Source organism: Musa acuminata, chromosome BXJ1-5, assembly GCF_036884655.1.
Source record: "Musa acuminata AAA Group cultivar baxijiao chromosome BXJ1-5, Cavendish_Baxijiao_AAA, whole genome shotgun sequence".
NCBI classification, from domain to species: Eukaryota; Viridiplantae; Streptophyta; class Magnoliopsida; order Zingiberales; family Musaceae; genus Musa; species Musa acuminata.
In genome coordinates this window covers 47,711,197-47,737,004 of record NC_088331.1, presented here as the reverse complement: position 1 = coordinate 47,737,004, position 25,808 = coordinate 47,711,197, and the positions used below count along the sequence as shown (strand labels likewise).

The window sequence follows — 25,808 nt, the reverse complement described above, 5'->3', positions numbered from 1 at the left end:
CTTTCACCCATTCCTCGCTTAGACATCAAATCATTTTAAGCATCAGAAAACCATCCTCGGTAATCCAATCCACCATGTATGATCTAAAAAAAACTACTATTTGAGTATCGAAAAACAAGTCTACGTAATCCACTATATATGATCTAAAACAATTAATATAATGAGCAAAAAATACCCCTATCTAAAGAGGAAGGAATTCAAAAGACAATGAATAATAATATGCTAAATAAATACATACCATTTATAAATATAGACCCATAATGAATATTCATGCATGTACAGTGGATGAACAAAGCACCATATCATTTTATGAAGATACGCACGCTCATGGTGAATATTCATGCATATATGGTGAATGAAGGAAGTCCCAAGTATGAGGAATGTTTTGAGTAGTATCAAATAATTCTAAATAATAATGTATCAGAATCGTACAATATCATCAATAGTGGCTAAGATCTGCAGTTGATCTTTCAATAAGGTATGAAGGGCTCTTATTTGTCGTCTTGGGAGGAATGAATCTTCCATAACTACGCGAGCTGCTATTGTTCTTCCTCCATTCAATGAACCGAGTAAATGGAGGGAGAAACAAAACAAGATTTCTATTGTGCTGGAAAACTTGGTAATTCCTTGATTCAACGAATCTACTTATGATCAGACGCATTAATTGCATGACTCCTCACGGCCACCGTAATACGTGTATAAATATGACTGAGAAATGAGAGAAAGGATCCGTAGACAATCGATCGTGCGGTGTGTCCTCCTCGTCGGAAGAACATGGCGAGGGTTGGTTCTCTCAAGCTCCTAGGGATCATGATGGCCTGTGCGGTGATGCTGCTGCTGTGCAGTTCCATGAGCTGGGCACGCCCGCCGTCTCCGGGGGAGAGCAAGCCGTATGGACTGGCGGCGATCAACTTTCCGAGGCTGCCAAGGGGACCTGTTCCTCCGTCCGGCCCCAGCTTTCCTCCTGATCGTCTGTAGCTTCTTGAGACGACCAGTTCAAACAGGTCTTATCGTGTGAGAAATAATGACCTGCAAGTTCTTGCGAGAAGCAAGAGCGAAGCATGTGTTTGTTCTGGTTCTTAATTTGATGGGTTCCAGTTTGGCAGTCACAAATCTTTTCTTGTTACGGATGCCAAAATTGCAATTGTCGCATCTTAAAATCCATAGTCCAATAAATGTGATGTAAACAATAGGGAAGAAACGTATAAATGAAGAGCAATTGGACGAAAACCTGCAACACTTCTCCTCATCACAACCAATGTTTAGAAGCAGCAAACCACCACATACGTCTGCTAAGAGACGAGTCGAAACTTCTTTGGTACAACAAAAGTAGCAGTTTCCGTAGGTATATATAGATGATGATTCCAGTGCTTGTGGCCATCGCTGCCTCACTCCCCCAAAATCTTCTCCCGCTGAATTCCATGATGCTCTCACCAGCCATTTACTTGGTCTTCCTGCTTGCTATCACAAAATGCGCTTGCTCATCAACCCTGTTCGATGAGCAATCACCGGAGGCTCACGTCATTTGATCCATCAAGATATCGGGCCATCGGCTGTAGCTGTCGAAGTCTGCTCGCAATTATGTGCTCAGCGCGGTTTCGTCCTTTGTACGTACCGTCTTCTGAAGCCACCGTCGCTCTTCAAACCCTGGTTGAAAAGACTCTGGTCACTACTCAGAATGCAGCGAGAGGAGTACATTTCACTGCTTTTGCAGACATACTGAAAGAGTCGTTTGCAGCGGTTGGCGACTACGTATCTTTTAGCTGACCTTTGATCGTTCCGGCCATGGATCAGTCACCTTGTTCTCTTCCATGTACTTGGCGACAAGATCGGGTGGATGGAAATCTCTGACGCAGGTAAGGCTTGGGAACTTACTGCCTCCGCCTGGGAAAGGAGTCCGTGACGTGAACACTCCAGAAACTGCTAAGATAATATTAATATAAATTTTATTTATTTAAGAGATATCTAGATAATAATTAATTTTAGATATTTATTTTTGATAAATTAAGTTATATATATATATATATATATATATATATTTAAGTTAGCTAATCTAAATATTAGAGGGACTAATCAAGAAACCTCCTTTTGACCTTAGTCTTCAAAGAAACTACGATAATAAAAATACAATCTTTAGTTGAAACTTTTGAAAAAAATACAATCTTTACCTATAGATTCTGAAAAAGAAGATAAAATTATTTCAGAGAGATCAAAAGACGTATTGATAGATCAAATCAACACTTCAAGCGGCTTATTAAGCTGTAAAGTATTTGTTTATAGATTATAATCAGTTTTTTTATTATAATTTTTTTCTTCATTTTTAAAATTATTTAATTTTTATATTGGTATTTGACTATTGATCTCTGTCTTTTTTTTTCGTCATGATTCCCCAACCAAACTGGCATCGCTAAGAACAAGAGAGTCTAGCAGCTGCTACCATTTGATTTGATTGCCTACACTGTTACCATTTGATTGGAGATTGCAAGCACCAAGCAAATGGTGTCCGTCTTCCATCATTTTGAAAACGGGAACGAAGGAATAGGAGTGACAGATTGGAAGATAGAATGAGATGACATGCGTTGATTCAAATAGAGCTCTGAATCATATACAATTGTGCATGGGTTCTACAGGCATTTCTTCTAGTTGAGAGAAAGCAAATGCAGTTTGTCGAACAACTGATACCCTACAGCTTTCGTTAATCATCCATTAGGCTACCTTCTTCTGGTTGTTATCCCCTGCAAAGCCCCGGCTTCTCTTGATTCTCACGAGCGACAGCAATTATAGGAGCAGACAAGGAACAAAATCCGACATCACTTGCACTCTTTCTACCAGAGATCATCTGCTGAGACTTCTTGCAATGGGAAATCGCCCCTTGAATTGAGCTCTCCACCTCTGCATTCAGGCTGCTGCTCCTGTTAAGCAACAGCAGGGGCTGGCTGGATCCACCGGACCTCGTCGTACCCGTGAAGGACGACGATGACGAAGAAGAAGCGGACGTCAACGACACCGATGAGTCCGTCGCCGTGTGACTCCAGCTCATGGCGCCTGAGAACGACTTCCTGTAGCACACGTCGTCCTCTTCTATATGCTTTTCCCTGTTAATGCTCCTCATGAGTCCTAGGGCATTGGTGTCGTCGAAAAGATGAGTCCCGATCTGAGCTTGCTCCACTAGTTTCTTTCTGGCTTCCGCTGCGCTGCCGTCGGTACACTCTTTGGTTTGCTGAGCGGCCGCGCATGACTCGTCGGGACGCCGCGGTTTGTTGAACAGAGACTTGAGATAAGCCTTTGAAGCCTTCAGCTTGAGACTCTGGGATAAGTGCTTGATCAACCTGAGCTTCTTGGACCAAGAACTCTTTCGATTTGACCTTACCAGCTCTGCCGAGCATCTGTAGTAGTCTTCCGCATCCAGCTCGCCGCTGACATAGCAAGAACTGGCAGGAGAGATGTTGCACGACCCAAATGGAGTGCGATCCGTAGGGGTAGCTGGTGCTATGGCCGCCTCGTCCTCGGAGGCATTCATCTCCTTTGACTTCTCGAGCTTCTCGACCATTTGAAGCCGAGGAGGGAGATGCAGAGGGAGGAGCTTCCCCTTGTAGAAGAGCTCATCAGCAGGGTACGCAGTGGCTTCCGACTCCGCCGGCTGGACACTCATTTGGAACTCGAACTCCTTGGAATGTGGAGCGGAGACGACGGCGTAGCAGAGGAAGCTGTTGGTAGTGCTATTACCCATTTCTGTTGCACAGCTGACATCCATGTCGATGTAGTCTTCTTCTTCCTCATCTTCTTCTGCTATGTGGTCGTAGGAAGGGAGGGTCTTAGCCATTCTTACTGTTACGATGGCCAAGTATTCGAAATCTAAACAAAAACTCTCTCTGGATACTGTTCCGTTCCCTCCCCTGCCTCACAGTGTTTGAGCCGTGGCTGTGGAGTGGGTGGTCGTGACGCTGAGAAAGGTGTGGGCGAGGCTGAGCATCCTTTAAAGTGAGAATAAGGCCAAATGAGAAAGAATTATGAAGGGTCTGTCAGGGATTTGGAAATAGGCCAAGGCATCCAACATAAGCCATGCAGAGAAACATGAGGGGTAGCCTTCTAATGGGTCCGCAAACCCTCGTCATTTGACCCATATTTTGTTCTCTCTCTCTCTCTCTCTCTCTCTCTCTCTCTCTTCCTCCACCTACTTCATCTCACTTGAGGTTTAGTGTCTCATCGTTCCGTTGCCTGTCACTTTTAACTTTTTCTTGCAGTTCTCAGTTTGTCTCTGCTCAATCAATGTCAGGGGCGGCAGCAGAACCGCACAATGCATGTCTATTCACTTGATACAAGTACAGTCGGAAGAGATGAACATGGCAACGTTGACGATGCCGAGTTCAGTGTGATGAAAGCTTAAGACGGTGTTGACAGATTAAGATGCAAGCATTAGACACGTACTCGATAGATTTCAGCTACATTTCCTCCTCAGAAAGTAAGAGAAGCAAAGCAAAAATAGCGTTATGTTGATGACATATATTGACTGCGTCATACATTTGAACCCTCCTTGGAGTTGCCAACAGAAGCATAATTTTGACTTGTTACTGCGTTGCACTGTGGTCGCTGGCATCATCGTCGTTCATCATCATCGACCTGTCGAGATGGGTACCGTATGGCTGGCTATAAATAAGAATGGCCTGCATAGCTGGAGGCCACCTTTGTCGTGCTTTCATGACGCTGCGGCCATGGAGTCGCAGACTCTCCTCAGACACACGGCAACCGGTCCAGAAAGGCTCCTGTGGCTTTCGCCCCAAGGACACCTGTTCCCGTCCACGTGAAGCATGCCGGAGGAATCTGGCAGAGGGGTGTTCTCGACATCAATGTGGTGGCGAAAAGCCATGGGCGTGGGCAGTGTGCCTTGTGGTGCATGCCTTGCTTCCCTCTGACCACAGCTTTGTAGGCATCGATGAAGGTGGAAGGCAGGAGCTGGTGATCGGGCAACAGTGGGGTTGAGTTTTGCATCACAATCCCGGAGCAATCCAGTGGACCCCTCTCTGCACTTCGCCAATAGAAAGATAGTCGGCAACACCTGAAATAACTTGGGGCTCGGAGATCCCCGGAAAGCTGTTCTCTGATGTCCTAATGGCGCGGACACTTCATGTATGAATGAACTCTGTCAAAAAGTTCTGAAGTGTATTCTCTTTCATTGGGCTTCCGGTTTGACCACTGCTGCTCGCGGGCTGCTAATGCAAATCGACCGATGCTTCTCATCATGTTCCCTGGTCAATATTTGAAGAGTTGACAGAAAGAAGATGACGCGGGCATAATGAAGCTCGACCAGGCTCGAGCCGCGAACACGACGTGCATCCAGAAGCTCGCGTCCATGCGCACCAGACCATCAATCTTGCCTGGCATTCACGTTGTTTGAATGGTGGACGAGGAAGAAGTCGATGCGAGGTTTTTCTTGGTATCTTTGCCCTTTCAATTGCAGTAGATGTTGTAGAGCTCACGCAACCGCGTGTGGTAGGTGCAGCGTCACCATCTTCTCTCGGGCCACTGCTCCTTAGCTAATCCATTTGCCGGCAGCCGCTTACTCGGCCTCTCTTCCTCCCATATAAGCAAATCTCACGTCCACAATCCTCGCATGCAATATCGGAGCGACAAGAGAAGCTTCGCCGATGGAGTAGACATGTTCAAACCGGAGCCCTCCCGCTTAGCACAAACATGCGCCGTCGAAAGCAGCGCGTAGGCGAGTGACGGTGATGCTTTAAGAGTTGAGATCGCGTAGATGCTGCCAGCTAGCTAAATGGCCCAATTGAGGAGGAGGAGGTCAGTGCCACCTTGACTTTCTTGTCCTTCGTTCGTTTACCAGTCTCTGTGTATCAGATACGACAGCCTAATACGACATCCGCTCAGCCGAGAACAGCTACCGTCCTTCCCCTAAAGAAAAATGTCACCTTCTCCTCGATGAACGTTACCACACTAAAGACCTTTACAATGAACATTGTAATGATTGGATTAAGATCGGATACCGCCCTCCTCTGTCTTGAAGGCTTGTTCTACACCCACTCTTATTGTGGTCTGAGGGCATTGACTCGGCTCTGTTCGACAGAATCCAATCTGATCGATCGAAGGAAAGGAGCGAGCTTTGCTGCGGATCTACTGATGCTTTTGAGCCCCAAAGGTGCCATCTTTTTCCTCTTGTTTTCCGGTTAAATCCCCCTCTCGTCGTTCGATCCCGTTTGGTCGAACGCCTCTTTTGGAGTTCCGGTCAATTGCTGCGGATCTACTGATGCTTTTGAGCCCCAAAGGTGCCATCTTTTTCCTCTTGCTTTCCGGTTAATTCCCTCTCTCGGTGTTCGATTCCGTTTGGTTGAACTCGTTGCTTCTTTGGGCTGTCAGGAATTGGTCGGATTGTGGCTTCTCTTCTCTGTTGTTGCTTTTTGTTTGCGGGTGGAAGATTAGGGTTCCCCGCTCCACCTGTTCGCCTCATCTTCTTTCTCGGAGATCGTAGCCCGAGATCGAACCTTTTTACCTTCATCGCCTGAGTCATGGTGCGCTTTGACGTTTGATTCCGAGAACGAATGGGTTCGCGGTTGAAGTCGGATCAGTTGGGGTTGATCAGGGCGTCGTGGTTCCAAGATTAGATTTTGCTGTTCCTCGTGTTGTCGCTGGTCGATCGGTTCTCCTTGTCGGAGAAGTTGTGTATCTCGTCATCTTCCTCTGGTGTTCTCGAGGAATATTACCAACAAACCACCCCATCTTGGTTACCTTTGCTTCGTTATGGCCATTAGGGAAATCGAAGCGAGACTCATCGTCTTCATGATGGTTGCGATTCGATGCGTCCACTGTGTATTTACCCCTGCAGACAATTACCTGATCGACTGTGGGTCTCTGACCAATACAACCATCGGCACTAGAGTTTTCGTGGCCGACGTCTCGCTTTCCTCGACCTTGACACCCCCCTCAAACAACTTAGCCAATACCTCACAGAACTCGGTCCCTTCGGTCCCTACTTCCTACGGCACGGCGCTCTTCCGGAACGCCCGGGTCTTCAGGGAACGCTCCTCCTACTCTTTCCAAATCAAGGCGCACGGCAGGCACTTCGTTCGCCTGTACTTCTTCCCCTTCGTGTCCGGAGGCTACAACCTCAGTGCAGCAACCTTCGGCGTGTCGATCCAAGATGTTGTCCTTCTCAACAAATACCAGCCTCGGGCGAATGCAACGGTCGTCAAGGAATTCTCATTGAACATAACCAGCGACACTCTTATCCTTACATTTGCACCATCGGCAAACACTTCCCTTGCCTTTGTGAATGCCATTGAAGTTGTTTCGGTTCCTGATAATCTAATCAATGATACTGCAAAGATCGTTGATCCTCAAGGCAAGTACCACGGTTTATCAGGCCAGGCATTGGAGACGATTTACCGGATCAACATGGGGGGGCCTCAGGTCCTTCCAGGCGACGATACGCTGTGGAGAACCTGGGAAAATGATCAGAAATTTCTGCTCACTCCTGGTCTATCCCAGTCATCTAATTTCACCGGAAAAATCAATTATATGGATGGAGCTACCGAGGAGATTGCCCCTCAAGTCGTGTATGCCACGGTTGTAGAGTTGTCTAAAGATTCCCAAAATACTAACGCTGCCAATGTAAACGTGACATGGCAGTTCAGCGTGGATGCTAACTCGGAATACCTGATAAGGTTTCATTTTTGTGATATAGTCAGTAAATCGGCTATTGATTTATTGTTTAATGTTTATATCAATGCATGGCTTGCTTCTGAAGTTGATCTCGGTCAAATCACATTTTACAGTTTGGCTACAGCTGTTTTTATGGATTTTGTTCTAAAGGCTGATGATGCCTCTGGTAAGCTTAGTGTTAGTATCAATCCTTCACCCATAACCAATGGTTTACCAAATGCCATTCTCAATGGCCTTGAGATAATGAAGATAAATGGCTCTGCTGGTCCGGCAGTTGTTGTCATACCACCTGGTTCAAACAAAAATTTTGGCATCATACTGGGCTCAATCCTTGGAGCAGTTACGGTGGTTGTCGTTGCTATTATTCTTTGCGTGGTTCTTAGGAAAAGGAAGCTCGCAAAACAGAGTTCCAAAACTTGGGTGCCTTTCTCCATCGATGGCTTGACTTCTCACAGCACGGTAAGTCAGACTTCCAATGAAGCTGCTTTTAAAATTGGGCAGAATGGAGACCTTGGTTATCGTTTCTCTTTCACTGTGCTGCAAGAAGCAACAAACAACTTTGATGAGAATTGGGTGATTGGGGTTGGAGGTTTCGGGAAGGTCTACAAGGGAGTGCTAAGAGATGAAACAAAAGTGGCAGTGAAGAGGGGCAATCCAAAATCTCAACAAGGTCTCAATGAGTTCCGCACCGAAATTGAACTTCTGTCACGCCTGCGCCACCGCCACCTGGTTTCTCTTATCGGGTACTGTGATGAGAAGAATGAGATGATTCTTGTTTACGAGTACATGGAAAAGGGCACTCTTAAGAGCCATCTATATGGTTCAGATCTTCCTCCTCTTGTTTGGAAGCAGAGATTGGAAATTTGTATTGGATCAGCCAGAGGATTGCACTACCTTCATACCGGTCAAGCCAAGGCTATCATCCACCGTGATGTTAAATCTGCAAATATTCTACTTGATGAGAATCTCTTGGCAAAGGTTGCTGATTTTGGGCTCTCGAAGACTGGGCCTGAGTTGGATCAGACCCATGTCAGCACCGCCGTAAAGGGGAGTTTCGGATATCTTGATCCTGAGTACTTCCGGAGGCAACGGTTGACAGAGAAATCTGATGTGTATTCATTTGGAGTAGTTTTGCTTGAAGTGCTTTGTGCGAGGCCGGTCATTGATCCCACCCTACCAAGAGAGATGGTGAATTTAGCAGAGTGGGGAATGAAGTGGCAAAAGAGGGGTGAGTTGGAGCAGATTGTTGATACTCGGATTGCAGGATCCGTTAGGCCTGAATCTCTAAGGAAATTTGGGGAGACGATCGAGAAATGCCTGGCAGACTCGGGTGTGGAGCGCCCCTCGATGGGAGATGTCCTTTGGAACTTGGAGTATGTGCTACATCTACAAGACGCAGATCCTAGTGTTTCTGAGATCGATAGTATCAATCGCATTACCGAACTTTCACCGCAGGTTCAAAACATCAACACCATCTTTGAGAGTGCCCATGCGGAGGAAGGTGGTACGTCAGTGCATAATGATCTTACAGACGTCTCCATGAGTAAGGTTTTCTCACAGTTGATCAAGTCAGAGGGTCGGTAAGTTAATTGTAATATGATACATTACCGTTTGAGGCATAGACCTGAAAGAGTTGATTGTTTAATATGTTTCTATAGTGCTGTCTACGAGGGTTCAATCTTTTCTCTTTGTTCTTTTTTCGATCGCTATTCGGCAATGTAATTACACTGGATTTGTCATATTAACTGTTTGCTATCTTCCATGTGAGACCTGTGGAACTTAGAAGGATGGTTATGTGCTCAATTCATGGGTATGTCACCAGCAAGCAGCAACTCTAAGGAGGGCACTGCAGGTCTGTATCAAAATCGATTTATCGACGGGCTCATTGTGATTTCTTTCTAATATTCTTGTCATGATGTAATCCTTACTTTTCCCTCCATATATCATCAGTGTTTTATTATGCCATGTATCACATAGGTCAAGTTTGTGCCATCTTTTTGCCTTGCATCAAAGAAGGCCTCTTGAGTTGAGAGATTGTTTGTGTGTGTGTGAGAGAGATTTACTCTTCAAGTGAATTGCATCAGAGTTCAGCTCATCTGTATTAGCATATACTAAAGTCAGATTTGTACAACAAAGCTCAGTCATTTAATGATAATGTGGTATGCTTTTTCTGCATCCTTATTATGAGTTACATCTTTTCTTGTCTTTGCAAAAAAGAATTACTACTATCCAAATAATACAGCTCTTTCAATTATTTTACAATTACATCATTGTTTGTGTCTTTATTTTTTATTTATGCAGTAATTTTCTTTTGGAATGATCAAAATCCCTATCAACACCAGATTGTCACATGGCAACAAAACTGTCTTAAAGCTTTTTCTTGAAGGAGGCAAACAACTGTTCCTCTTACTTATTTTGTCGAACGTTCCTTTTTCGAGGGAAAAAGAGAGTCAAATCATCCATCGCTGGTCAACGTGCAGTCGATCAACCTCCCCTCCCTCTCCCTCTGTAGATCCTCCTAGTTAGGTGTGTTTTAGCTCATCTAAACCTTTGATCACTGCGTGCCTCTTCCAATCGCCAACACTCTTTCCTTCCTTCCGCCTTTTGGACGAGAAGAATGTAGCTGAACACCCCAACACCTACTCGCTCTACCATCCGAAGCTCTTTGCATTTTGTTTCCGCCACACGTTTGGGTTTGTCCTCCGGCGACAAAGGAACGCTGTCAACAGACACGCATGTTCTTGAGCTACGTCACCGTGAATCAAATCCTTCACACATCTACCATCAAACAACAGCCCTATATATATTCCGTCGTTGTGGGATACAAATCAAAGCCCTCGTCTTTCACCTGTGCGTGCCGTAACACCGTGCTGCTCTTCCGCCGGCTCCCTCTCGTTCTGTAAGGCGGGGATTACGGAAGCGGCGTCATGTCGCGGTTCGTCGACAAGATATCCGTCCTCGAGCGGCTCTCTTCCCCGATGGCGGAGGCCGAGGGCATCGCTCGCGGCGGCCTGCTTGTCCACCACCACCACCACCCCCGCGGCCCCTCCGTCACACTCGGCCAGCTCTTCAAGCGCGTCGGCGAGGCCCATAGTGGCGGCGGCGTGGGGGACGAGGACGCGTCCCAGCCCCACCACGTCGTCGCTATGGGCGAATTTGACGGCGCCGGAGGTGGCGGGTTGGCCTCCCGCCCTCTCCCTATCGTCCTCACCTTCACCAATCTCTCGTACAGCGTCAAGAGGGCCCGCGACATGTTCCTTTTCCGCAAGAGCCGCCTCGCCATGGACCCCGCCGCAGGCCTCGCGACGCCGGATTCGTTCTCCGGGAGTAAGACGCTTCTGGACTCCATCTCCGGCGAGGCCAGAGAAGGGGAGATCTTCGCGGTGCTGGGGGCCAGCGGCTCCGGAAAGTCCACCCTCATCGACGCGCTCGCTAACCGCATCGCGAGGGAGAGCCTGCAGGGCTCTATTACCCTCAACGACGAGAAGCTCGACGACCAGCTGCTGAAGGTCATCTCCGCGTACGTGATGCAGGACGACCTCCTGTTTCCCATGCTTACCGTGGAAGAGACCTTGATGTTCTCCGCTGAGTTCCGGCTGCCGCGATCTCTCTCCGCCTCGAAGAAGAAGAGCCGGGTGCAAGCGCTCATCGACCAGCTGGGCCTTCGGACCTCCGCCAAAACCATCATCGGCGACGAGATCCACCGCGGCGTCTCCGGAGGCGAGCGCCGCCGGGTTTCTATTGGCATCGACATCATCCATGACCCCATCATACTCTTCCTCGACGAGCCCACGTCCGGCCTCGACTCGACAAGCGCGTTCATGGTGACCAAGGTGCTGCAGAGGATCGCTCACAGTGGGAGCATCGTGATCATGTCGGTCCACCAGCCGAGCTACCGGATTCTCTGTCTCCTCGATCGCCTCCTTTTCCTCTCCAGAGGCCAGACCGTGTACAGTGGGCCGCCCGACGGTCTACGCGGGTTCTTCTCTGACTTCGGCCATCCCATCCCAGCCAACGAGAACCCAACAGAATTCGCGCTCGACCTTATCCGCGAGCTCGAGGGCACTCCGACCGGTGCAAGGTCCCTCGTCGACTTCAACAAGACACATCAGAGCGTACGACTCGCCGTGGCCGCCGCGGACAAGCCATCTCTTTCTCTAAATGATGCCATCAGCGCCAGCATCTCCCGCGGGAAGCTTGTTTCCGGCGCGACCGAGGGAGCGACCTCGGCGCCGTCGGTCCAGAATTACGCCAATCCATTCTGGATCGAGGTGGGTGTGCTGACAAAGCGGTCGTTTACCAACTCCAAGCGGATGCCAGAGCTGTTCGGCGTCCGCCTCGGCGCGGTGCTCGTCACGGGATTCATCCTGGCGACCATCTTCTGGCGGCTCGACAACTCGCCCAGGGGCGTGCAAGAACGACTCGGCTTCTTCGCCATAGCCATGTCCACCATGTTCTACACCTGCGCCGATGCGCTGCCGATCTTCCTCCAGGAGCGCAACATCTTCATGAGGGAGACGGCACACAACGCCTACCGCCGCTCGTCCTACGTCCTCTCCCACACCATCGTCGGCTTCCCGCCGCTGGTCCTCCTGTCCATCGCCTTCGCCTCGACCACCTTCTTCGCCGTCGGCCTCGCGGGGAGCATGCAGGGGTTCTTCTTCTTCGTGCTGATCGTCCTGGCCTCCTTCTGGGCCGGCAGCGGTTTTGTGACCTTCCTCTCCGGGGTCGTGACGCATATCATGTTAGGCTGCGCCGTCGTCCTCTCCGTTCTGGCCTACTTCCTACTCTTCAGCGGCTTCTTCATCGACCGGACCCGGATCCCCGACTACTGGATCTGGTTCCACTACCTCTCACTCGTCAAGTACCCCTACGAAGCGGTGATGCAGAACGAGTTCGACGATCCGCGCAAGTGCTTCGTCCGAGGGGTGCAGATGTTCGACAACACGCCCTTCGGGGGGTTGCCGGAGGCGATCAAGTTGAACGTTCTCAAGTCCATAAGCAGTTCTTTAGGGGTGAACATAACCAGCCAGACCTGCATCACCACCGGCACCAACATCCTGGAGCAGCAGAGCGTGACGCAGCTCAGCAAGTGGGACTGCCTGTGGATCGCTGTGGCGTGGGGCTTCTTCTTTAGGTTCCTCTTCTACATCAGCCTCCTGTTGGGAAGCAGGAACAAGAGGAGGTAAGAGAGAGTGAGAGATCCCTTTTGGAAGTTGCTTCCATAAGCTTGAAGAAGAAGAACTAATCAGCAGACATCCACAGCTCCTCTTCCAACCTTTCGTCGGTTGTAATCTCCATAGAGCTTCTTCATGTAGTGTGATTCTTACTACAGCCCTCCACAGATGCTTCCTGGAGCATCAAAAAACAGCAACTTCAACTACGATCGATTGAGGTAGTAAATAAATTATTATACCAAGTCGATTAATTTTGTCATGCTAAGATGCAGCAGATTCTGTCATGCTAACTCGTCCAACTTGTGGAACGATCTAATAGGGAGGATAAACCGACATCTCGTAATAATTTAACTTGTGATCTTCCAACTCCATTATTCACCAACATTCAACAACTCCTCTTCCCGACTCTTGAAGTGGACAAAAGTCCGAAAAGACTATTTAACCACAAAGTCAACGATAAGGCTTCTTCAACACTGTAACCAAATCGAACGGATATCACTCCCAGTCCGCAAAACATGTAGTTTCCAACCAGAACAGGGGGTGGTTCGCCCCCAATACAGCCAGAAATGGATCCCCGTCTCTCGTTTCTCCATTCCACAGGCTAAGGTTGAAGATGAACCTTCAACGCTTGTATATAATGCAGTCACCATGTGTATATATAATGCTCTTGCTCAGGGTTTTCTCTTTTTCAACCTCTCACTGTGGAGTCCGCCATCACGCCATCCTTGCTCTCCACGGCATCTGTGACCTTCACCCTGCTCTACGATGCTTCTTAATCTGTCACGAGCGTTTCCATGTCGGTTCCTTGACTGACTGTCGAAGTCCCTCGAGCTGCGAATATGGCGAGCATCGACATGATAAGGAAGAGTAGTATGCTCATGGTTATCACGCCCATCATGATGATTTCTTGCGTCAATGAAGTGATCAGCAAAGAAGTGAACAGGTCCAAGATAGTCCGCAGCTGTTTCATGTGGGCCAAAGTCATACCTCCTTGTGTTCCTCTGCAGAAACCCACCGGGCCAAGGTAGATCAAGATCGTTAACAGGAAGCATTTCATCCATGTCGGCAGGCAAAGCATTCGTTTCAACCATCATACCTTCTGGGAAATAAAGATGTCCATGAGGCGAATTGGGCATGTCAACTGATGGTGGTGCTCCATGTCTTACTAATGCTGGATGTTGTTTATTCATAACCATTTCAGGTGATGTTCCAGGGGAAAGCCACCGACGAGGTGAGCCCATTCCATAGAAATGTGAAGGAGGAGGTCTCCTCCGAGTAGGTGAAATATTGCTTCCCCTCGGCAAGACATCATTCTCGGTTGGTCCATATTGCATAGTAGGGTGCGAATATAAGATACTATCCACCATTTCATGATCTAGTGTCCTCATGATCTCCTCCTTGTTAGGGCTAACGTCCCTTACTAAGCACCTAGCATTTCGGGTATCCACCAACGGTGGTTCCTCATGATGCCTCGACAGTCGCCTCCAGAGTGGAAAACAAGATGAACGGTATGGCTGATCACCCATTGGCCTCCTCGATAAAGTGCTGGCACTTCCAACAGAACCATTTGTAGCAACTTCTAGTGGAACTTCCGACCTTGTACTAAGCCTTGAAAATTGGTGCTTTCTTGAATTATTATGTTCTGATGCATACCGGGTGTTGGAATTCCGATCCAAATGCCGGTTGCTGTGCCTTGCAGTGTTCATGTAATCAGAATCACATTTATCAGTTGACTGATCTTGATTCTTCTTGCTTTCAAATTCTGAACACCTGAAGCATGAAAAAAGGCATAAATTTCAAAACAAGAGCTACGTTTTAGCAGCAGCAACAACACGTACAACTACAAAATAAAAAAAGTGAAAGGATTATCACCTTCTCCTCTGAGAGAACATTCTGTCTCGCCTCTGCTTATTGATCAACCCATCCTCGGTTCCTGATGAAATTGACCTAGAAGAAATAGGTTTCCTCCGGCCAAATGACTTAATAGTAGGTGAACTTACCTTCGTAATCTGTCTATGCTTACACCTACTGTCAACATTCTTCTCGTGGCTATGCTTACCTGCATCATCAACATGCTTATTCCCAACGCCACTGACATCTGAATCTCTCTCTGGCAGCTCCGGATGCTTAATAGACGCAATGGCATATCTAGTTCTCATCTGCTGTCTGTCTACATTGTCCTCGATAGTTTTTGCAATTGCATTAGGTGGTCTGATAGAATTTGACTTCATCTCTGAGCTCTTCTCCTTTCCAAGGTGATTCTTTATTGCTTCCGGACAAGGTTTAGCAAGCCTCTTACTGGAAGAAACTCGTACCACTCCATTATCTGGTGGCTCATGCAAAACTGTTGTCAGGTCAGAGCTCATCTCCTTTTTATCACGGCCCATACTGACATCAGAACTTTCATCTCTATGAAGGCTCATTGCCTCTTCAGACACTATTTGTTTGCCCTTTGTATCTGAATGTATTTCCATCATGACAGCATGACCATCTGAACCAGTGAAATCAGTAGTCACATTTTCATGTACCTTCTTTTCATACTCGCATGGAAGCTCATTTGACCATTCTAGCACATTTCCCCGTACTCTTTTCTCCTCGTGGTCACAGGAAACCTCACTTGCACATTGTGGCACAGGATCTCCAAGTTCACCACCTTTGACCTCAATATCACCATCTACAGGAACAGTTATATTGGTTGTAAACCTTAAATTATAAGTAGCATCGAACTGCTGTTCATTGCTGTTGAATTGTTCTGTCTGAATCTCAGCTGGTAAGCCCAAGCCTTCCTGGTTTGTGGCACTTGGTACATTGTTTATGTCAGTAGCCATGTGAAGATCATCTCCAGCAACTAGTTTTGATGAAGTATAATCTTCATTGTCCGAGCAGTCCATTTCAGCACTACCTTCAGACAAATCATCATGAGTCATGGGTTCTTTAAGATAACTTGCAGACTCATGATGCAGAGAAGAAGCCACATCAGCAATTTCACGACTTTCAGTCATGTTTGCATTAGATTCTTTTGCATCAGAAATGATGGGGTCTGCAATAATATCCACTGATTTACTAGTGTTTCCTTCTGCACCTTGGTTAGCGCAAATGTTGGTAAGCACATCGTCAGCCTTATAAGGTACATCGGAACTTGACAACTCACCAGGATCTAAAGCCCGAGAAGTGCTCTCATCTGATTCTATTTTTGCATTACCAGGCATAACTGGGTTATTATCATTAAGTATATTTGCATCAACCACAGCATTAGAATTAAGAGCAGGTTTAACCTGACTCGGGGAAACGTCTGTACAACAAGTTAATTGATGATTGTCGTCCGACTCCAAACTTGGTGGCTTTTCCTTAGGTTCTTCAGGTGGCTCTGATTTCAACACTCTTCCTAGTGATGATTCCTGATCAAAGAGAACAGCTACACTGGAAGCTTCACCATGAACATTTTCATCACATGGTTCAGAGTTTACGTGCCTAATTCCCACTGACTTTAGACTACTTTGTTGAGACACTTCAGTTACTTTCTGATTACTGTTCTCACAATGTTCAGGCTTCACAACTCTACAAGATACCTCTGAAAGATTCCCAGTCAACGAAAGACTAAGATCAGAAGGGACTATCTTTCCCCAGTTAATGCGTAACTCTGGTCTGCTAGGTGGTCGAAGCTGCAAGTCTAAGCCACCTTCATAGCCCCTCTTGTCATCAGCAGGTGTTCTCCAATTTCTCAATCTTGGCTTGTATTGACTTCTTTCGACCATAGATGTTCCTGATGTTGACGCACTCGCAATGGTGCCTAGCGTAGGTTGAATGAGGCATCTGTCAATATTTTGCGGGTGCATAGCGCTCTGATTTAACCTATGATCCATAGCATGTTCTACAACTGAATCATTTAAATTGGCTTCCCACACCTCCATTGGAACATTCAAATCCCAATTTTCTCTGCTCACACAGCGATCAGCAGATCCATACTCTGAATCCACTTCATTGTGCATGGTCTGACGCAGATCCAAAGAACAGGTTTTAACTATCTCTTGCTTCGACGAGTTGTAACCATGATATTTATTATCCTTAGATGACGATAAATGCACAATGGATGTTGTTTCAACTCCTCTAAATGCAGATACATCACATGTAGCAATTTTCTCTTCCATGGTCCTGTCAACTATAATCATTTCCCATGTACCAGGCTGTGATAACTGCTTTCCTTTATCCATATCTAAGCCTAGTGATGGCCTGTTATCAGCATTACGATCTTCCTCCATATTTGATCCCTTGAAGGCTCTTGTGGCTTTCTTGAGTTCCATGTCATCATGATTAGCATGGACATCACTGCCATACCTCTGACCAGATGATGCAGAGGAAGAATTTACAACGTCCTTAGGACTTGTACCTGTGTCCAGTGGCAGACCAGCATCTTTTACTGACACAGAAGATTCTGCTTCAACTGAGAACTGATTAGGTTGCCTCTGATAATTATGTGATATTGAACATATTTCTTGGGATGGAGAAAATGAACATTGTGACAAATGAAATAGCCTTTTTTTTATTGGCACACCAGAACACCTATCTTTATGGCCAACTTTAATCTGCCAATATAAAAAAAGTAAACATTCAATTAGCAGAAAAGTCAGTATGCTTCACAAACTGCATAATAACAATGTTAGAAAGAAGAAACACCTCTTCTTGTATTTGCATCTCCTAAGACTATGTCTGGCCAGCAGATGATGGATTTAAGTTCTCTTTAGTGGAACATAGAATGATCTAAAACTGAAGCAGCAGCATCTAATACACCATCACAGCTTGAAGATGCATCTCCATGAATGCTAAAACAGAACATAAGCATGAGGCCTATAAGCATAAGATACCGTAATGAAGCAAAAGCTGACAAGAGAAGCATAGCTTGATAACATCATTTACTTCCATTACTATGAAGTCACCACAAAATATCAACACCGAGGAATTATACAGCTGACCAATTATAACTTTAGACTCATGTAAATTTGTGCATAAAATGCAGGCAAGAAGACATCAATTATCACATCATGGCTTGAGACTACATAAATAAAGAATAGCAGGAAACAATTTACAAGATAAATTAAAACTCCAACTTCTGCTGCACTACCCACAGAGTAAGACAATGGGGGAGTTGCTGTCCGGTAAATGTCAGTACCTAATCCAGAAATTTAAGCTGATAGAATTATTATTTCCAAAAATAACCTAAAATCAGTAACTAATCCTGAAAAAGAATGGTGTAACATATTTAAGGATTACGGTAGGTTAATAATGTCTACAACCACATAATAAAGGTTTATGGCAGGATTATGTCACAGTCTGATCAAACCTCCAAGACCAATGACTTGAAAAATATAGAATCTCCTCACCATGATTAGTGGAGAAAATTGTTTTGTAAATTTCATCCACTTCCATGAAGGTCAGGCAGAAATGCTTATAATATAGCATCTAAAGAACCGCTTTATAACAAAATAGATTATAAAGTACCTCAAAAGCAGTTACACCAAAATAGGCTAAGTAGTCCTTGAAATGCATGGAAATGCAGGTAACTATGATTGAACAATAACGAGAAATAGACTTTCCTGAGTATGCCATCCGACCGACCAAGTACTACATAGAAAGATGAGTATGCCATGGTGTAGCACAAAATGCATTAAAATAAACTGAGACATTAAGAAACTTTAAAAAGTTAAGGACAAGGCATCAATGACTAAATAAATATTAAACAACATATCCAGACTTTAAATGTCCTAAAACACTTCAGTCACGCTACAAAGATTCCAAACTATACTTACAACAACAGCCAAGAAAGCACAGTTTCAAACTTTCAATCGAAAATTTGAAATTGGACGTTTCCATGTGAATTTGATCAACATACTCAACACATAACCACACTGTCTGAAACCACTAGGTTCAGTTAACATCAAGAGGTGAAAACATAATTCTTGCCAAAAAAGTCTTGCCACCATCCCTATTAACTAGAAATATGATAAATTTTTAACGACAAGCATTTGGAAAAAGAAATGAAAAATCCCAAATAAAACAACTATGTTGGTTATGATTGTATAGAACATAACCTTGGACTTCCAAAAGAAGCTGCTCCAAAACTTCTAGTCCTCCTAAACCTTTTTTCTTTCCCCAAATGTAAGTGAAAAAACCGGGTATTATTCATCCATGTTCCAACTCCGATAAGCAATAGAGCTCCCAAACCAGAAACCATTCGACCATAGAATAGGAATATAAAGACCAACCATTCACCACAATTAGAGACCAGATTGCTACTATTAAGTACAGTAGTAACAACAAGACTATAGGACTCGTCAGAATCCAAGAGACGTCATAAAAGAAACATTACCCGGTCTCCCTTCCATTTAGCCACTCGAGATTGTATCCCGTGCTAATCTCACACAGGAAACATCATAAAAGCTTATGATGGCGACCATGGCTGATGATTCCCCTTCCACCCTAAGAGACCATCGATGGCGATGGCTCGAGACTAAATCTCGTCCTAATCTCACACAAAGAGACCATTGCCCGTTTTCTCAAACTAACTTTCCGAAAGACGAAATGGTGAAACTCAGAGATCACGAGTAGATTTCACAAACCCAAAAAACCTTACGATTCTAATACCTTAAAACCACATCTTCTCTCTCCGACTTTGGGACGGATCACTTGTATCTCATGCCAGGACGGCGTCCAATGCAGCAACGGGGACCGCTCCGAGTCCAAGCACTAGACATTCAAACCCCAAAAAATCCGAACACTCAAGAGGGAAGAAATCCATCATGCTCGATCTTTCTACCCTCATTCGCGGCCTGAGTTCCGAGGGGAAAACGATCGAAGCTGCGAGATATGTACGTCAGGGTCGACTAGTACCTGATTGGATCATCGATTTTCGGGACAGGTCGCAGCGAAGAAGGCACGAAAGAGATCTTGAGGAAAAAAGGAAACAGCGCGACAGAGAGCTCAGCGGTAGCAGCCGTGAGGGGGAAGGCAAAGAGGGAAGCGAAGACGACCCACGTCTCACCAACAAGTTCGTTCCGAGGTGCGGAGTTTCCCGCAGCTTGCGCTTACGCTTCCGCGGAATCCGCTCTCCATGTATTTTAAATCATCAAATCTGGACCGACGCAAACGGCCACGCGTCGCATCACGTGAGGCGCCAATCACGATGCATTTGTTATGTAGACGTCGCTTTCGCGCTTGCATTTATTTATCACATAAACAGTAATTAACGACTGCAATAGAAAGAAAGCTAATAACATCTAATCCTATTATAAATAAATAATCACGTCAATCGCGGCCATCAAAGCCGCATCGCTCTCCTACACCGTAGAGCTACTGCTTTAATGATACACGTGCCATCGTGAATCCACCCTACACGGTGTACTCCACAAAGATACGACGTCTGGCCTCCGCTTTCGCCGGCCAAAGGCAATGGGCGTCAAGGAATACTTGTACCGACCCACCCCTTTCTTCGTCGAGAGCACTTGGCATGTCTGTACTAGAGGTTGTCCACATAACCTTCCCTCCTTCCACCACCTAAAGACGATAGCTTTATATCCTAAAGAATATTGTCTCCTTTATTCCCAAAAAGTAGTACTACTTACTCCATCAATATATAATGCTATGAATTTTTACAAGTCATAATTCTATTATTTTATGAAATACTAACTTGTTTTCTAGTCTATTAACTTTGTAATTAGAAAGACAAAATAACTATAAAGTCTTTCTTCCAGTTGTGTAGTAGTAGTAGTAGTAGTACCTTTTATGCCTGGTCTGGGTTGCTTCCTGGAGGAAACACCTCCGCAAGATTCGGCTAATGATGCTGGTGTGCTGCAACCTGCCAAATGCAGATGCCCCTTTGTCCTACTTCGAGGATTGAGTGATTGAGAAGACGAGCATAAAGCTAACCTGCAACCATCAAGTCTAGAAGACCAAACAACTTCTCGATCAAATACATAGATAAAACACAGAATCCAATAAACCTTGATCCTAGCTGACATAGTTAATTCTTTTGGAACCACAGAATTGGCTCACCTTGGCTGCCATCGTTTGTCGAAACCAGTTACAGAAAACTGCATACCTATTCTTCCACAATCTGCAGCAACATCAATGCATGCTTTTCTTCACTCTCCTGTCGATGGGCCAAATTGGTGACGACAAGCAATTCAGTAAGAAACCCAAAGAATTGACGAGTATGAATTTTGGAGGTTGTAAGAACGGCTTGCAACGCACAAAGCTGAGTGGCTGTTGCAACAGTGTTCTACGAGAAACCCCTCCCATCTGATGCACCAGGGTGCACCAACATTTCCCAGCAGAAACCTGGCGCATCCAGATGAAGAACAAGGATTTAGCAACATCAAAATCCAGGAGAATGAGTCAAAACCCAAATAACATAAGACGGTACCATAAAGCCAACCAAAAAAGTATTATACAATCTGTTACGAAAATCCAGCTTAAATACAATATGCTCATGTACTTTCCCTGAAAACATACAGTATGAAGGCGTATTTACCATAATTAACCTTATTAACATGTCTGGAAAAAAAAAACTTTCTTACCAAAAACTTTATTTGCTCCAACGACATGGATGATCAGAATTCCGTGTTGCAAAAACAAACTGGGTAAAGCTACATACATTGATCCTCTCCGGATTCTGAAGCCTTGTGCACTATATTTGTCCACGCTATTTTATCCTGAATCAAACTTTCAGAAACTCCAACGATATAGAAATCAACTAATCCTGTGGTAATTTAGCTACACAAACAAGGAAAGTTAAGACACCATTATTCTTTATGCTTTTAATTTTTCAAACACAAACAAATGAAAATCAAGGCATGAAAGGAAGGAAAACATCTATACCAATGAATATTCATGTAGATATTCCTGTATATGTGGTCCTATGTTGATATGCAAAAGCCTGGATAAGTACATATATAGACATACAAACAGATAAGATGATGCATTTCAAAGCCCTCAACATCTGAATATAATTTACAGATTAACAAATCAAGAATCAGTTAGTCAGATCATTGTGACTGTAAACATAAAGTTTTCTCAATTCCCACCAGCCAACCACCCATCTGCACCCTGAAAATAGAGAAAATGAATAGATACATTACCGAACATTACAATAGAACACTCGTTATCTAAGGATGGCATGACATATTTAAATAGTCAAAATCACACTCAGTAAAAGAAAACATTTCTGCAATACAATAATGCAACAGCCTAATAAAATAGTCAAATCACACTCAGTATAAAATAAAACATTTCTGCAATACAATAATGCAACAGCCTAATAAAACAGTCAAATCACACTCAGTATAAAATAAAACATTTCTGCAATACAATAATGCAACAGCCTAAATTCATTTCCCAAATAGTGAAAAGGAGTCTCTCAGACTGCGACTCTTCAAGAATATTTAATTTTCACAAAACATCCTCCGTCATAAGGACATGACACAATTAAACAGATCTAATAAAGATGTTGGTTCACTAAGACCAAGAAAAAGCACAAGTAAATGAGAATACCCACATTGTTTTAAAACCTTATTTTCAGGAAGTAAACATCCCAATTTCCTAAAGAGAAAAATTGGGAAAACATCACGAAAAACTACTGCGATTTTAAACTCTCTAATTTGCTTTTGGGACATTCCGAGTATCTTTTAATGACATCAATTGGTATTAGACAAGTATCTAGAAGACAGAATACCATTAAGCCACAAATAAGGAATTCGACCATTCAGTTAACAACTCCGTGAGACTAGTACGCGAGTCACATGTTTAGGCATGAATACTTGATCAAGTCAAGCATAATGATCACATAGAGAAAAGAAAAAAAAAAAGAAGAAAAAGCTACACAAAGTATGATACTTTTGCATTTACTTTTGCATTCATGTATGTAGCAAGCATCACATACCATTAGGATTGCCCATGTCTGGGATATGACAACAGCAAACAAATTTATGCATCTAGGCCACAATTCAGTGAAAGGTAACAGCTGGACATAATGAGAAAATGTCTCCAGAGGTACTACAGGAACATAAAAATCAAATTACCAAAGATATCTAATAAGATTAAGAACTCAAATACTGTAACTAAGAGTTTCCGTTTCACTGTTGAGTGTCCTTTTATAATCATTGTCTCAACAGAGATTTTCTATGGTGACCAATCCTCGAACACCAAGGCAGAGGCATACATGGTATCATGGTCATAATGGTTTTCCTACAACATAATAAAGGGTAAAAGAAAGATCACCTTGTTGGGGAACATGCTAAGAACACCTAGAGTTTCCTCATGAATCAAGCCACTGATACAATTCATCCTAGTTCAGAAACAGTCAGCAAATAACCTGCAGCACATGGAACTAAACAAACTATGCATCAGCTTTTGATATGGATTCTTAATTTTATTTTTCTGATATAACAGATCTCATATACCAGTTATTAATACTACTAAACTCTGAGTAGTCACAACATTATTTTCAAGAAACATTTGAACCAAGGCAATCCAAACTATTCAATGAAACAACCACAAACGATGACTAGATGCAAATAATTTAAGCAAGAATTAAGTGAGAACAGGCAGCAAAATACAAGGAACAAGCCTAATACACAAGACTCCTGCATATACAGTTTTAGTGTGGATCAATGTAGAAAGCCTTACCTATGAACAACGGGAAAGGAGCATAATATTAATCAATCATGATATACAGTTTCACCATGATACCAAGCTTTACCCTTGACACCAATGAAATGAGGATCCAACAAATCTTGCACCATCAAACAAAACAAAACTTTCAGACTAGAAAGATAGCATAATCAATCAACTTACACCACACTCATAGCAAACTCTGTAACAAAAGCATCCAGTATTAATGGTTGCAACATGACATCTAAACATAAATTGCTCGCAGATCAAATAAATTACCATATAAAAAATGTCATGAAACATTCTGTGAGCTACACTTGCAAAGGGCTATACATACAACAAAATTATGCAATGCAACCAAAAAAGTTTAAACTTTTCGAGTATCATTAGATTTATCAGCACAGTAAGGTATGCTAGGCACACATGGTGCAGCAAAATCTCACATTCACCAATACTCGATCCAAAATGTAAACTTAAGTATAAAAGAAATAATTTCCATAATCTTGTTTTATATTGTCATTCAACAAAGGCCAAAGCAAACCTAATATATCCTATTCTAAGATCTTTGCATCACAATACACCGAAAAGTTGTAAGCAGAAATTGCAATGTAAAAGAAAAAAGATCAAGTGTCTGAATGATACTATGACAATATTAGCCTTGCAGGAAAGTCCATCCAAACTTACCTGCCACAAAATAAAATGTTAATTTTGGAACAACCACAAGCTCTTACTAACATAAAGGACACACATACATGAGAAGATAAAATTTTCCAATTAAACACGATAATTGAATTGACAAGCATGCATAAATTAGGTCGTGAAGTGCTTGGGGTAAAATGGACCTCTCAAATCATGTCACCACAAATAATAGAAAAAGTATCATCCAGTGTCGTACCATTAATTAAAGCAGTAGCATTAAAGCAATAACCAATGCAATAAGTTTAACAAGTCAAATCGTATGAACAGAAGCATGCATCCCATTTAAAGTCCGAAGTCTAAATATCAATATTACCTCAATATTGAAGGATGAAATAAATTTCAAATTTCTGATACATACCAAAGTAGCATACATATCAACAAACACGAACATATATTTAGTTTTGATCTCACGCAAACTGAGCTAAGGAAAGACAGCAGGTACATCCTAATAGACAACCTCATAACTTGTAGCAGAAGGTGTCCGACAACATATCATAAGAGATCAAAGGTAGCATCGCACGCACTGCAAGAAAGATGCAACAGCTATTAAAAAAAGAGCTCAAAACAAGTTATTATAATCCAACAGAAGCAAAAATAATTAAGCATCGATCCCACATCAGTATTTATACAAAAAAAAATTCCAGTATCAACAACTAAAAGCACCGACATGCAGAAAACCAAGTAAAACCCCAGATTAGCAATTCCAACAACACTTGGGAGCAACAAATTCTTTCCCCACACAACCTCCAATTCAATTTTTTTTCTCTTTCCTCTTTTCTCGACAGCAAGACTTTTTAATTGTGATGAAACCCTAACCGCCATACTCGTAGAGAGTCTTTCCCTGCCTTTTCGGGGCACGCACGCACGACGGCCATGGCGGTGACGGTCTTCCGCCGGGCGTGTTCGGTGTAGGTGACAGCATCACAGATCACGTAAGCGAGAATGATGTTGTGGGGCCCGCGGGTCTCCCAGGCCGCTGATGCGCCAGATCGCGGGCCTCGTGATGCCCCCCGGATGTTATCGCGGAGCACCTCGCGGTGGCGCTTCGCCCCGCCCTAGCCCAAACCCTTGCGGCCCGACATCGTCTCCCACATTTTGAACTTTACCACCACTTAAAACAACTTATATAACATGATTTATTGCTTTAAAAAAATTCAGAATTTAAGGTTTGATGTCGAATTTAGCATATTTAAGTTATTATTTAAAAAAATTCAGATCTATATGTCTTATATGTCCGTCAAATCTTCCTTATCCTTATAGGCTCACATGTTCCGGACAAAACCCCGTAGGTACGTCTACCATCGTCGTAATCCCCTATCAAATTTGAAAGACTAAAGAAATCTAAAATGAAATGTCAAGGGTTAAAAAAGAAAAAAAAATCTGAACAGCCATATATTTATAATTTGGATTTACAAACAACTTATAATGTAAAGAATATTTTCTGATAGGATCATTCACGAGTTCTGATTGATTGATTAATATTTGCAACATCAACGAAAATATTATAATGATCTCAATGGAATATTGAGCATGCGCTCGATCTATGCAAGACAATAAAAATAAAGCTTGACACAAAAACTCCAGTCGGATCGCCATTGC

At 44.0% G+C, this 25,808-nt stretch overlaps 4 protein-coding genes across 9 annotated transcripts; 2 read left to right on the top strand and 2 right to left on the bottom strand.

Moving 5' to 3' along the window:
- Positions 1-2,552: 2,552 nt before the first annotated feature.
- Positions 2,553-3,957, bottom strand: LOC103986153 (probable membrane-associated kinase regulator 4). Its single transcript, XM_009404066.3, has one exon. It carries the CDS (start codon positions 3,821-3,823, stop codon positions 2,729-2,731), a length of 1,095 nt encoding a protein of 364 aa, XP_009402341.2. The 5' UTR covers positions 3,824-3,957; the 3' UTR covers positions 2,553-2,728.
- Positions 3,958-5,571: 1,614 nt separating this feature from the next.
- On the top strand, positions 5,572-9,438 carry LOC135586376 (receptor-like protein kinase HERK 1). Of its 2 annotated transcripts, none has more exons than XM_065184996.1 (2): positions 5,572-5,796; positions 5,884-9,438. In XM_065184996.1, exon 2 carries the CDS (start codon positions 6,751-6,753, stop codon positions 9,253-9,255), a length of 2,505 nt encoding a protein of 834 aa, XP_065041068.1. In that variant the 5' UTR covers positions 5,572-5,796; positions 5,884-6,750; the 3' UTR covers positions 9,256-9,438. The 2 variants fall into 2 exon arrangements, with proteins under 2 accessions (XP_065041068.1, XP_065041070.1); XM_065184998.1 differs by having other exon boundaries at positions 5,572-6,278; positions 6,370-9,438.
- Positions 9,439-10,432: 994 nt separating this feature from the next.
- LOC135674813 (ABC transporter G family member 5-like) lies at positions 10,433-13,090 on the top strand. The gene has a single exon (XM_065184999.1). It carries the CDS (start codon positions 10,599-10,601, stop codon positions 12,858-12,860), a length of 2,262 nt encoding a protein of 753 aa, XP_065041071.1. The 5' UTR covers positions 10,433-10,598; the 3' UTR covers positions 12,861-13,090.
- On the bottom strand, positions 13,062-25,680 carry LOC103986157 (uncharacterized). 5 transcript variants are annotated; one of them, XM_065184994.1, is made up of 9 exons: positions 23,526-25,680; positions 23,118-23,226; positions 21,720-21,947; positions 21,419-21,614; positions 20,895-21,179; positions 20,620-20,783; positions 17,523-17,668; positions 14,721-17,431; positions 13,062-14,618 (listed from the first exon to the last, which is right to left on the bottom strand). In XM_065184994.1, exons 7-9 carry the CDS (start codon positions 17,538-17,540, stop codon positions 13,520-13,522), a joined length of 3,828 nt encoding a protein of 1,275 aa, XP_065041066.1. In that variant the 5' UTR covers positions 17,541-17,668; positions 20,620-20,783; positions 20,895-21,179; positions 21,419-21,614; positions 21,720-21,947; positions 23,118-23,226; positions 23,526-25,680; the 3' UTR covers positions 13,062-13,519. The 5 variants fall into 5 exon arrangements, with proteins under 5 accessions (XP_065041066.1, XP_065041065.1, XP_009402344.2 ...); XM_065184993.1 differs by having other exon boundaries at positions 20,620-21,179; XM_065184995.1 differs by lacking the exons at positions 20,620-20,783; positions 20,895-21,179; positions 21,419-21,614; ... (1 more) ...; positions 23,118-23,226; positions 23,526-25,680 and adding an exon at positions 19,734-20,004 and having other exon boundaries at positions 13,680-13,849; positions 13,945-14,618.
- Positions 25,681-25,808: the final 128 nt, after the last annotated feature.

Coding starts and splice junctions, on each gene's coding strand:
- LOC103986153 (XM_009404066.3), bottom strand. CDS start 3,823: ATGGCTAAGACCCTCCCTTCCTACGACCACATAGCAGAAGAAGATGAG.
- LOC135586376 (XM_065184996.1), top strand. CDS start 6,751: ATGGCCATTAGGGAAATCGAAGCGAGACTCATCGTCTTCATGATGGTT.
- LOC135674813 (XM_065184999.1), top strand. CDS start 10,599: ATGTCGCGGTTCGTCGACAAGATATCCGTCCTCGAGCGGCTCTCTTCC.
- LOC103986157 (XM_065184993.1), bottom strand. Junction 14,619..14,720: donor ATGTTCTCTCAGAGGAGAAG/GTGATAATCCTT, acceptor TTCATGCTTCAG/GTGTTCAGAATTTGAAAGCA.